The sequence below is a fragment of the Trichomycterus rosablanca genome, chromosome 6 (genome assembly GCF_030014385.1).
Source record: "Trichomycterus rosablanca isolate fTriRos1 chromosome 6, fTriRos1.hap1, whole genome shotgun sequence".
NCBI lineage: Eukaryota > Metazoa > Chordata > Actinopteri > Siluriformes > Trichomycteridae > Trichomycterus > Trichomycterus rosablanca.
The window spans coordinates 32,684,382-32,697,831 of NC_085993.1; the positions used below are offsets into that span (position 1 = coordinate 32,684,382).

General features: G+C 40.9%; 1 protein-coding gene across 1 annotated transcript in view; it reads left to right on the forward strand.

Moving 5' to 3' along the window:
- The window catches only part of gpd2 (glycerol-3-phosphate dehydrogenase 2 (mitochondrial)), a 47,624-nt gene that overhangs the window by 16,468 nt on the left and 17,706 nt on the right, over positions 1-13,450 (forward strand). The window contains exons 6-9 of the mRNA XM_062997684.1: positions 3,968-4,131; positions 7,898-8,062; positions 8,633-8,777; positions 9,158-9,351. Coding sequence (XP_062853754.1) covers positions 3,968-4,131; positions 7,898-8,062; positions 8,633-8,777; positions 9,158-9,351 — 668 coding nt within the window. The remainder of the gene's footprint in view (positions 1-3,967; positions 4,132-7,897; positions 8,063-8,632; positions 8,778-9,157; positions 9,352-13,450) is intronic.

Below are 13,450 nucleotides of genomic sequence, written 5' to 3' on the forward strand. Positions count from 1 at the left end.
ATGTTTTTTTTGTGTGGATGCCAGGCAGGTCATTGGTTCTGCTGAGATTCAAACTGGCCCGTTTATCTGCAGTGGTGTGCTTTCCCATGAGAGAACATAAATGCCATTTTCTGTCCTGAATTCCACATACAAAACCTGCTGTGCCCTAAACTGAATGCTTATGATTGTAGAATAAGATTTTTATTAAGCACATATAAATAGTGTCTATATTAACTACTTTAACCAGATAAGTATATAATTAAAATAAAACATGACAAAAACACACTAAAACTCCTGTTTACTTTATTATTTTTAAAGAGAATTAATTCACATTTAAAGTAAAAAATAGGAGATTGTATGTCTGGTGATATGTGACACATGACCTACAGTCTAGCGTTTTTGATATTAAGAGATAAGTTTAATGAAATGGCACTTTGCCTTTTGGGCATTTAGAGTGCTAGAACTGTGCCAGTCTGAGGGTTTAGGCAGATCTCCTAACCATCTCAGAGTTCTTCATCAAGTTCCAGAGTTCAGTGGGGCTCAGGGAGGAGCGCTCCCAACCCTTCGTCACAGTCTCTAATTACTTCTGGCATTTAGGCTTTGCTATGATATTTAAAACACTCACCAAAGACAATGACCTCATGAGCAAATCACTTCTCTGCCAGACATGAAAAATCTGTAACAAGTGAACGACCAGGTCTTGTGAAGTAAGTAAAAACAGAATAAATCTGAGCATTCTGGCATCAAGATATTGATTCTAGTACTACATTAAAAGCTGAATTGAAAACTCAGAAATTCTATTATGGTTGATATGTTGAAAAAAGGGTTTGGTCAGTGATAGTTACTGTAACAAACTGCAATTGTCAGCAGCCTCTGTCACAAATTCCACTCCAGCTGTGTACTAATACCAGAATCTTATTCCATGATGTCAAGAAGGTACTTCGTAAACTTCTCTGTTCCATCTCTGACAGCATTGTACCTACCGTGTACCTTTGCTTTGTTCCTTGTTTCTTGTTAGCATTTTCACCTCTTACCACTTAGTCTTATTATTAATATTTATAAATTAAAAATAATATTTAAATATTTTTCCCCTTTTTCTCCCAATACAATACAAACCCTTTTTTTCGTAAAAAACTGGGACATTTTTATAAAATGCAGTAAAATCAAGAATCTGTGATGTGTTAATTTTCTTGAACTTGAACAGCACAAATAAAAGACTTTTTATGTTTTCACTGAGCCAGCACATTTTAAAATGTGATGTCTGCAACACACTTATATTAAATTGGGATGGGAAAAAAAAGTAAAAATTTGTTACACAGACGTTACACAGTTTTGACACATTAAACAGTAAGGGGGTGAGGTGGTTACATCACTTGATTTAAAAGGAGGATCCATCAAATGTTTATTCTTTGCAAGATCATTTAAAAATAATTTTTTTTAAATTCAGGTCTTTCATCATCTATCATGCATGATATTGTGGAAAGATTCATGAAATCTGTGGCTGACTTTAAAAAAACACAGGAACCTCGATTTGACGAAATTAAATTAGAAATTTAGCGAAATTATACGAAAACACAACACTAAGGTCCACAAAAGTGTCAAACATGCACATATGATAAACACTAAAATGAACAACATAAATAGATATGTAAATATGTAGTGTAAAACCACTACATTTTACTGCATACTCCTTTAGTTTTTCTTTAGACTTACAGTGCCTTGCAAAAGTATTCAGCCCCCTTGAACTTTTCAACCTTTTGCCACATTTCAGGCTTCAAACATAACGATATGAAATTGTAATTTTTTGTGAAGAATCAACAACAAGTGGGACACAATCGTGAAGTAGAACGAAATTTATTGGATATTTTAAACTTTTTTTAGAAATAAAAAACTAAAAAGTGGGGCGTGCAATATTATTCAGCCCCTTTACTTTCAGTGCAGCAAACTCACTCCAGAAGTTCAGTGAGGATCTCTGAATGATCCAATGTTGACCTAAATGACTGATGGTGATAAATAGAATCCACCTGTGTGTAATCAAGTCTCCGTATAAATGCACCTGCTCTGTGACAGTCTCAGAGTTCTGTTTAAAGCGCAGAGAGCATCATGAAGACCAAGGAACACACCAGGCAGGTCCGAGATACTGTTGTGGAGAAGTTTAAAGCCGGATTTGGATACAAAAAGATTTCCCAAGCTTTAAACATCTCAAGGAGCACTGTGCAAGCGATCATATTGAAATGGAAGGAGTATCAGACCACTGCAAATCTACCAAGACCCGGCCGTCCCTCTAAACTTTCAGCTCAAACAAGGAGAAGACTGATCAGAGATGCAGCCAAGAGGCCCATGATCACTCTGAATGAACTGCAGAGATCTACAGCTGAGGTGGGAGACTCTGTCCATAGGACACAATCAGTCGTACACTGCACAAATCTGGCCTTTATGGAAGAGTGGCAAGAAGAAAGCCATTTCTCAAAGATATCTATAAAAAGTCACCTGGGAGACACACCAAACATGTGGAAGAAGGTGCTCTGGTCAGATGAAACCAAAATCGAACTTTTTGGCCACAATGCAAAACGTTATGTTTGGCGTAAAAGCAACACAGCTCATCACCCTGAACACACCATCCCCACTGTCAAACATGGTGGTGGCAGCATCATGGTTTGGGCCTGCTTTTCTTCAGCAGGGACAGGGAAGATGGTTAAAATTGATGGGAAGATGGATGGAGCCAAATACAGGACCATTCTGGAAGAAAACCTGTTGCAGTCTGCAAAAGACCTGAGACTGGGACGGAGATTTATCTTCCAACAAGACAATGATCCAAAACATAAAGCAAAATCTACAATGGAATGGTTCACAAATAAACGTATCCAGGTGTTAGAATGGCCAAGTCAAAGTCCAGACCTGAATCCCATCGAGAATCTGTGGAAAGAGCTGAAAACTGCTGTTCACAAACGCTCTCCATCCAACCTCACTGAGCTCGAGCTGTTTTGCAAGGAAGAATGGGCAAAAATTTCTGTCTCTCGATGTGCAAAACTGATAGAGACATACCCCAAGCGACTTGCAGCTGTAATCGCAGCAAAAGGTGGCGCTACAAAGTATTAACGCAAGGGGGCTGAATAATATTGCACGCCCCACTTTTCAGTTTTTTATTTCTAAATAAAGTTTAAAATATCCAATAAATTTCGTTCCACTTCACGATTGTGTCCCACTTGTTGTTGATTCTTTACAAAAAATTACAATTTCATATCGTTATGTTTGAAGCCTGAAATGTGGCAAAAGGTTGAAAAGTTCAAGGCGGCTGAATACTTTTGCAAGGCACTGTATGTATAACACTCACTGGTTTTTTTTTAAACCGTATTCCTCACATACGTGAGTCACAGAAACACTGCTTTCCACTTTCTTTATAAGTTTAACTTTTTTAGCAATAGCTAGATGTACCCTCTTGCCACTTCCCTTGTCTTTTGAAGCCATAACTGAGCACTAGAACTTTCAAAAATGAAGCACATAAAAAAGGCGAGAACAAAGCGAGACTCCCGGCAAAACAAAGCTGATCACTCATGTAAACTCACGTAAATGATCACTCGAGAGACGTGCGCTGGCTAGCAGACAGGTACTGAACTGTTGGTCTTGGTACGCTTCTTGTGAGAATTTTAAACAACCGGATTGAACATTTGACTTTCCAGATTTTCTGTTAAATCCGAAATCTGTTAAATGGAGGTCCGTTAAATCGAGGTTCCTCTGCATTTAATAAATAGACACAGATAGATTTTGACTGACACATTATAAATCCTGTAGAAAAGTCTGAAAGTGCTGGGACAACTTCATATCTATATCCATAGATTTGGAATGTTGTCCAACAAGCTCCTGATCAGGAATTCACTGAATACTGTATAGTGTAGCTCTTGATGTATGCCTAATCCTTTAAAAGATGAACAAATAAGTGTTACATAATTACTACCAATGTGCTCATTCTATGAATGTGTGTGACTAGGTGGTGGCAGCTTCCGTATTACTGGGCTGGAATAAAGATGTACGATCTGGTGGCCGGCACACACTGCTTAAAAAGTAGCTATGTCCTGAGCAAGAGCAAAGCTTTGGAGTTCTTTCCCATGCTGAAGAAGGATAAGCTGGTCGGAGCCATCGTCTACTACGATGGTGAGAAAAATACACCATGTGTAGATATGAATTTGAAAATGAATATGAAATACACTGCTATGTATTAAGGTAACCTTAGTTGTTGATGCAAGTTCATTGACGTATGAATACATTTAGTGTTAATACGTCTCTGTCAGTGGGTCTGTCGGAAAACTTATCTCTCTACATAGACAGCATTTTACATCATCATACGCCCACTCCCAAGAAGAAGGCTGTTTGAATTCTTTTTTTTTTTTTTTTTTAATTATCTATTTTTTCCCACTTTTTTCCCCCAACTTTTATCCCCATTCTAACCGTGTCCAATTACCCTGATTGTGTCCTCTATTCTGATTCGACCCTTTTGCCGCTGACTGAGGACGCCACTCAACTGACTTGCACGCAGTCAGTACAGCCTGCATTTTTCACCTGCACGAGCCGAGTTCATACACCGAGAGACACTGCGCACGGAGGGTCACACCCCCCTCAATGTTATTCCTCAGGCGCCGTCAGTCAACCAGCAGGGGCCGCAGTTGTACCAGTTATGAGGACCTATGCTCCGACTCGACCCCTAAGCCCGTGAACAACAGCCAAACGTTGTTCATACTGCCGCCCAACCCAGTCGGAAAGGTAGAGCTGAGTTTCGATACGATGCATCTAGAAACCCAACTCTGGTGCGCTAGCGTACTTTACAGCTGCGCCACCTGAGCGGCGGCTGTTTGAATTCTTAACTCAAAATGCTGCTTACTGAGGTATCTCATTTCAAAGCGATAATCTGACTGAATAACGAGGGAGCATCCTATTCTTTCTTAGCAGTGAAAGCAATCCCAGCATTCAGTGCGGCACAAGTTTTCTCACAAAAAAATGACAAATATGGCAGATGGAAGCAGTGTGTCTGATCAACTTGCCTTAAAGTTCAATGTCTTATTAGAATCCTCTCTACTGAGGCAGCTGTCTAGGTAGGCAGCAAGGCAGCTCACTAGGTTTTTGAACAGATCCAGTTAATGTGTATTTGGAATAACAGGAATGGCTGCTTCTCAATTCAAGGAAATGTCACAGCTCAAGTGGCCTCAGTGCTTGTCTTTTCATCTGCACCTTTTTCTCAACCTGCCAGTAGGCAATACTTCCATATGCTCCTTGTTAGCTGCCGTGTCCACTGACTGTCCCTTTTCTTCAAGGTCTCCTACTTGCCCACCATTCTCCCATCTCTTCTCCAAGTGCCCGCCTTCAGGGGCTTTCTGTCAGTCCCGATTTGGCCCGGGCTGATGTACGTGTGTGTAAGGCCAGCACATTTGCTGAGGGAATATGGTGGCTATCTGAGCAGTGATCTGTCACATCGAGTCACTGCGTGGAGCAAGAGGAGACCAAGGAGATGTCCGAGTGCTCCGTTAACTACCCTTGTGAGGTCTTTGGTGTGTGTAAATGTATTTATATAATTTTCTTTTGGCCAGCATGAGACAAAGAGAGCAGTCGTAAAACCGGCACGGTAATGAAAGTTTTGAAATGCATTTTATTCGCCCGCCCATCCCCCTCCCCTCATACCTCCTTCTTTTTGGTTGTCAGCTGGCTTTTCTTTCCAATTATTCAATCTGGAACAATCACGGCCGTGACATTTCCGAATTTGACCTTCTCCGCTGGAGATCGCACTCTGCCTGACGCTATTTGCCTCCATCTATTTCCCCCTCAGCCCTTTCTCGCTTTCTCTCAATCTTTTTTTTTTCCTCCCCTCCATACCTGCCTTCTTTTCTTCTGTCCTTCTCACTATCATTCATCCTTTCTCTCTTCTGTTGTTCCCCAATATCTCTTTCTCGCAATCTCTCTTTCACTGCCAAAACATCACTTTTATATGCAGAGACCTTTGCTAATCTGTTATATGTCAGTGTTCTCACACTGATGGTTTTTTATGGTCTTCATTTATTTTATTTAATCTAAATTGATAAACCCATACCAGTTTTGTGGTCGTTTTTGTTATTATATAAATACGCAATTAATTTGAGTCCATTTTAATGTCATTTTCTAGATCCTGACATTCTGAAATACAAATACCTCACAAATATTCTATTATACAGTGAAAAGTATTTCTTCTATTTGCATGTTTGTCTCACATACACCGATCAGCCATAACATTAAAACCACCTCCTGGTTTTTACACACACTGTCCATTTTATCAGCTCCATTACAATATAGAAGCACTTTGAAGTTCTACAATTACTGACTGAAGTCCATCTGTTTCTCTACATACCTTTTTAGCCTACTTTCACCCTATTCTTCAGTGGTCAGGACCACCACAGAGCAGGTATTATTTAGGTGGTGAATCATTCTCAGCCCTGCAGTTACAATGACATGGTGGTGATGTGTTAGTGTGTGTTTACAAAGTGCTTCTATATGGTAAGTGGAGCTGATTAAATGGACAGTGAGTGTAGAAACCAGGAGGTGGTTTTAATGTTATGGCTGATCGGTGTATGTTTCAAGTCATCAAACTACTTTTAAAATTAGTCAAAGATAACCCAAATAAACACAAAATGCTTTTTTAAAATGTATTAAAGGAAAAATGTCATTCAGCCCTACCTGACCCTGACAAACAATTGCCATTTTAGCCTCTGAATCAATCTGTTAACCAAATTCACTTAATAATTGGGTTCAATTTCACTAGTCACACTCAGGCATGATTACTGCCAGACCTTTTGAATCTAAAAATCATTTACAGAGATAGAATAGAACTGGGACTCATTACCCACAAGTAGAGAAAACTTGGAACAGGGGTGAACTTTCCCAGAAATGGCCAGCCTACCACACTTCACCAAGAACAGTTTCATGTTATAGCGCAGCAGCATTTCTGCCTGGCCGTGGAAGAAACGATCTGTAGGGCCAACCAGAGGCCTTACAAATCTCTTACTGTTACTCTTACTGTTACTGCAAAGAACTTACAGGATGACCTGATCAAGGCTGGGTTAAATGTGAATCTTAGTGGAATCCATGGGAAGATCACTTAACAACCAAGGACTCCATGGCCAGACTCCATGACGCATGTCATTCTTCACCAAGAAGCACAAGAGAGGTATACTGGAATGCTCCAGAAGAAATTTAAAAAGGCCAGAGCAACAAATCAAAATTGGAACTGTTTGGCCCTATGGATCAATAGCATAAAAGGCTTAGGACCAGAAGAACACTCTCAAGCATGGAGGTGGGTCAGCGATGATGTGGGGATGTTTTTGTGCTGAAGGAACTGGCAATCTTGACCACTCTTCCAAGTCTTGGAATATACTGGAATGGCTTTCTCAGTCTACAGATTTAAATCCCATAGAAAATAGATAATCTTTGGTGGGATTTAAAGAGAGCAGTTGCAGCTTTCTTTAAATCATAAAACCTTAAAAGCACACGGTTACCAGACTCATGGAATCATGTAAACTGGTGAGCTGGTTTTATCACTGCTTGTAATTCATTCAGGAATTTGCCCTTTAAAGGGGGCTCGTCGGTTGCGTTATTACTTTATTGTCTGCTGGAGTTGCCCTGAGCATGTGTTCACATTAGACATGGTTCTGTGAGGATTGCAGCCCTCAGATAGAACATAGGCATCACCTGCTCTCCTCTGCACTGAAAAACCTTTGTAGATGTAATGTAGAAAATTTAATATATATGTTTTTAAGTTTAGGTTTGTTTACAGTTATTGTTAGTCAGATTGTGTTTTATACGTAGTATGACACATATTTGACTTTTATTTTTCTCATTATAGATCTGCACTTGTGTTTGAGTATTTGATCATACCATTCCATAATGTTGTTCCCTGCAGGCCAGCACAATGACTCCCGTATGAACTTAGCCATTGCTCTGACTGCGGCTCGCTACGGAGCAGCCACTGCTAACTACACTGAGGTGGTGCATCTGCTAAAGAAGACAGATCCAGTCACAGGGAAGGAGAAGGTGTGCGGGGCACACTGTCGAGACACAATTACAGGTACAAACAGAGTACAAATACATAGGACAGCCTAAGTTACAGTATAATACTTATGATTATGTATCTTTTTTTTTTTAAAGAGAAGTGCCACATTTCATGACAGTCATTAAAGTACACTCATAAATTGAATGCTAGAGTAAATGAAAGTTACAATACACAGCACAGCCTACCTTAACAGTTGAATGTAAACCTAGAACATTCAGCGACGGTGCGAGGGTTTGTCGGTGTTTTGACACCACCCTCTGCGTCCACAGAATTGGTTGGTAGTTTTCCAAATTCAGTTACCTGAGTGTTTTTAGCTGCCTTAGACTTTGACATCTTGGACAACTGATTACTAACTGAATTGCCGTAGGATGTAACAGATTTTTTTTGTGGTGTAGTGTGCCGACAATGTTTGATGTATATATATGTTAACGTATTGAGCGCATTTTATCTCTTTGGGATTCCATAATCAGTGGAATCTATACACACGTGATCATTGTTCTGTAGTCTGTGCTCAAAAGAACAAGCCAGTAAAGTATTACTCTCCCTATAGTTTGTCTATGTACAGATTATTTCCTACTTTCCTAGGCAAGGAGTTTGACGTCCGTGCCAAGTGTGTGATCAATGCCACGGGTCCCTTTACTGACTCCATACGCAAAATGGACAATGGGAAAACACCCAAGATCTGCCAGCCAAGCGCTGGAGTTCACATCGTCATTCCTGGATACTACAGGTCAGGTCCACCAATCAGCTCTATCTATATTTCTCTTAGGCATTGGAACATTGGAAAAAACGTATTCTAAAAGGTACTGATGTTTAAAAATGCCAACAACACTGCTGCACCTGATACATTCTTACTAGTACATACACTACCAGGTCCTCACCATGTTAGCATTATTCCGGTGCGATAGAGAATGATCCACCAACCAAATAACATCTGGTCACTGGGGGTCCTATAGAGTTAGTTTTCAAATAATAAATGGTGTATGGAAGGTGATAAAGTGTACAAAGCAACACATGACCTACAGTCAATAATTGTAGGTGTAGCTTATATTAATGTACTTACCTGATAGGTGTACTTAATTAACTTATTTTTTACCATCTTTCCTACAGCCCAGACAACATGGGGTTGCTGGACCCGGCCACCAGTGATGGGCGTGTCATCTTTTTCCTGCCCTGGGAGAAAGTGACAATCGCTGGGACAACAGACACACCCACCACTGTTACAGCCCACCCTATTCCAATGGAAGAGGATATCAACTTCATCCTGAGTGAGGTCCGCAACTACCTCAGCTCTGATGTGGAAGGTATGAGCAACACTGAAAATTAAATTGGAATGTAATTACAGCCATTTGTAGGTATACAATTACTATCTGTGCACATCTGTCATCTTTACACCTGACTGACCAGATATTTGGTTGGTGGACCATTCTCAGCACTGCAGTGGCACTAACATGAAAGGTATTGTATGGGTAGTGTACTGTTTTGTGCATATCAGGTGCAGTAGGGTAGTTGGTTTTTTAACACAATAGTTCCCTAACTAAAATTAGGGCTAACATCATCCTGTGGTAAGAGGATTAGCCGGAAAGAAGGAAATAACATTAGTATCTAAGTGTATACATACTTGTGTTCATAATAAAGTAGCCAGTGAGTGTTAACAGTATTTAAAAACCCCAAATAAGCTGCTGCACCTGACACACTAATACCAGAACACACACAACCATTTTACTACCTTGTTAGTGTCATTGCAGACTGGTCTACCATTCAAATAGTATCTGGTCTGAGGGGTTATTATAGGGGTCTTTCTCCATTGATTAATTAGGTACAGAAGTGTACAGAACAACAGATAAGCTACAGTCAGTATTTGTATACCCATGAGATGTGGTAGGTCATGCCTTGCGCAAGATGACGCCTGCAAGAATTAAACATAAACCCAACTGCAGGATGCTTATTCAAAGTAAAACAAAACTAAGAAAAAAAAGGATAGTCACAAAAAAGAAAAAAGGTGGCCAAAATAATAGAAACACAAAAAATGTGCACAGCCTGCAACAGAAAAAATGGATAGAACAGGGAAATGAAAACTGTTTTTTACATTATGACAGGCTAATTCTGCAGTCTGCGTCAACCCAGTTCTTAGAAAAAGAGGAACGATCTGGATCACCATACCATCTACTGGCGCAGCCTGCACCCAGCATGGTTTTGTAACGTGGGGCGTGTTCTGGAAATTGGTCATCACGTCGCCAATGCAATGCCAACTTCAATGCCAAATAAAAAGATAAAGTTAGAATAAAAGATAAAATTATAGCATTACACACCTGCAGAAAACTGGGCCGGATTGAGCCCATGGTTTCATTAGACATGGCAGGTAGCCAACAGAGGAGGAGGTAAATCGGTAAGCAAGAAACTGTAATAAATAGAATATAAAAAAAGCACTTTCTGGACAACATACCTGGAACAAATTAATGCTCAGGTGACAGGCACAGGTGAATGTCCGCTAAGAGCTCATCTGCACCTCCATGCCACCTCTGCCAGCCAATTTAGGGAACGCAGAAGGACAGGATTCCTTAACCGAGCCACACCGTCAGTCTCCACTGCAAGTGGGCTTGTTACAGGTGGGTGTACCTAAAAGAATATGGCCGGTGAGAGTATAAAATTGGCCAACCTAGTTAAGTGATAGTGTGATCATCAAAATGCTTTTGAAGTTTTCAGTGTAGTTTGAAACGTTGTCTAGAATGTCGTCAACTGACGGCACCCACCCAAAGTTTTGTCTTTGTGACTTGCATTTTACTATTTTATGTGCGCTCTTGTAGAGTAATAAGCATCAATGCATTGATTATAACTTTATGTTACCTAATGGAAAAGCTCCTAATGCCATGGCATTATCACCCATTTCATCTTGGGCCTCTCTGCCACTCTGTGTGTATCCTCCAGTGAGTTTGGCATGGTGTTGCAGACAGACAGGCAGGCGTAGTAGTGGGCGACGGAGCCATCATCGTAACAACTAACTACCCTGGATCTTTATCAAGGAGCAAAGCTATTGATTGTCGGTGCAGCCTACTTAATTGCATGAAGTGCAAAAGTCATGGGCTTGATTGTGCACTTGATTGTAAGCTCATGTCTTCCTGAATCAGTCCCAGATAAGCTATATTAGTAAGGCTGCGTCCTGTTAGGCCTAAGAGCTAGTTTGACTCGTTAACTATGTACTCTTTACAACACCTTGTTAGCTTGCTAATAGAAGTGTCATTGTCCTAGTCATACCTTAAGAGTAACCGGTTTATGCATGGTCGAGTGCCAGGCTTCAAACAAAGGGTGAATAAAATTGACAGAAAAGTGGAGCTATAGAGATGGAGTTTAGAGATAGCCTGGTGCTTGGCAGGGTGACATTGCTTGTGGCTCTGGACAGTTTTCTAGTGGGGCTTTGGACAGCATTGCTACAGGAAAAACTATAGGACAGTGTAAGGGACAGTCTCTTGTTGTTGTGCCCTAAAGCAAAGACATAGAAAGAAAAGGGAAGTCAGAAAAGAAACACCAACTTAAAAACAAAGCATAAGGCATTACTTAAAAAACATCTCCTACTAAGATTTAGAATATCTTGTCATCTGATGAGACCCAGATTAAGAATGGTGGGGTATAAACATGAAGTGACACACAGACCTAATGCTCTTACTCATCCACGGCAACGAGAAAAAGCATCAAATCCAGGAGTAATGTGTAATTGGTAGTATTGCCAAGGCCCTTGATGGATCGGCGTCCTGTCATTGAGCCCAGTGATTCCAGGGGAAACTAACCAACTGCTACACTGACCAGGATAAAGCAATAACAAAACATAAAAATGAATAATAATAATGCGTCCTGCAAATTGGGTTTATTTTCAACATCTCTCAGGTGCAGGGTTCCACCTGGTACCCCTGGGCACAAATTGCCCTGTTAAACAGATGTTTCTTTGCCTGGTAGAGGACATAGTTAGGAAAATGATTTTGGCCAAAGTATCTTCAAGCTCACAAGATAACCATTGGGGAACTTCAGAAATTAGTCAGGTCTTGAAGACAATCAGACGTTACTTAAGAAACAAAGTTGTTTGGCCACTCTGGTGGCGCAGCGGTAAAACACACGCTAGCACACATCTCAGCTCTGCCATCCGGCTGGGCTGAGCAGCCACATGAACAACGATTGGCCTGTTGTTCATATAGGGGTGGGGTAGTAGTAAGCCAGATATGGTCTCCTCATAACTGATGCAACTATGACCTCTCCTGGCTGATTGATTGCGCCTGCACAGGGGCGGAGTGGGAGTGCGTTGATCAGGGTGTGTCTCTCCATACACATGGTTGATCCGCACTCGTCTAGTGCGGGTGAAAAAATGCATACGAGTGCTGCCCACGTGTTGGAGGGGGCATGGGTTAGCTTCGTTCTCCTCAATCAGAGCATTAGTGGAGAGGAAGCATGGTGCAATCGGGCAATTGGACGCGCTAAAAGTCGGGAGAAAAAGGGAAGAAAATGCATAAGCAAGATACAAAAAAAAAGAAACAAAGTTGTTTGGAAGTTGAACTGCAGCAATTAGTCAGGTCTTGAAGACAATCAGACGTTACTTAAAAAACATAGTTGTTTGGAAGGGTTGCCAGAGGAAAGCTGTCAAGGATTAACTTTCTCAAGTGCCTGCAGTTTGCCAAGCGTCACTGGACCTTTCAATAGGACCATGTTTTATGATCAAATTAGACCAAAATAGAGCTTTTTGGCAACACACACTAGATGTGGGTTTGCCACAGACACCAAGATAGCCATACAGAACAGGTTCTTACTCCCTCTATGAAACAAGGTAGTGGATATTCGATGTTCCTGCGCTATTTTACTTTTAAAGGCTTTGGATAACATGTTAGAAAACCTGTGTGATGGGCTGAAGAGAAGATTCCACATATTGGTGCATGCACAGAGCCCTGACCTCAACTCTACAAAATTTGGGATTATGAAGATTGTGGATTATTAGTCAGATTTTCTGACTGACCTCACAAATTCAGTTTTGAGTGAATTCCCACAGACACACCGCCTTTCCAAAACCTTTTTGGGATGTCCAACAAACTGACCATAACATGCAGTTTAAGACCAGTTTATGCAAGCCCAAATAGCTGGACTGTGTAAATAGCTTCTGCATTCTGTTCACACACATTTCGAAAGTGTGTCTGTGTCACTGCCTTCCTGAGCCTGCCGTCCGCTCAGCAGCCCGGCTTTGTCATAAATGTTTCAGCGATGCCCTTTGATAATGAGCGTGCCGTGTCATTTTTTTGCACACATTCAGAAATATCAACCTGCACATTACAGTGGCAGGTCTGTTCTCGTTTGAAATACGGCCCCATCGTGATAGTTAATGCTGGAGATGTCGCCGCTATACGGAGATTGACTCGAGACTCAAAT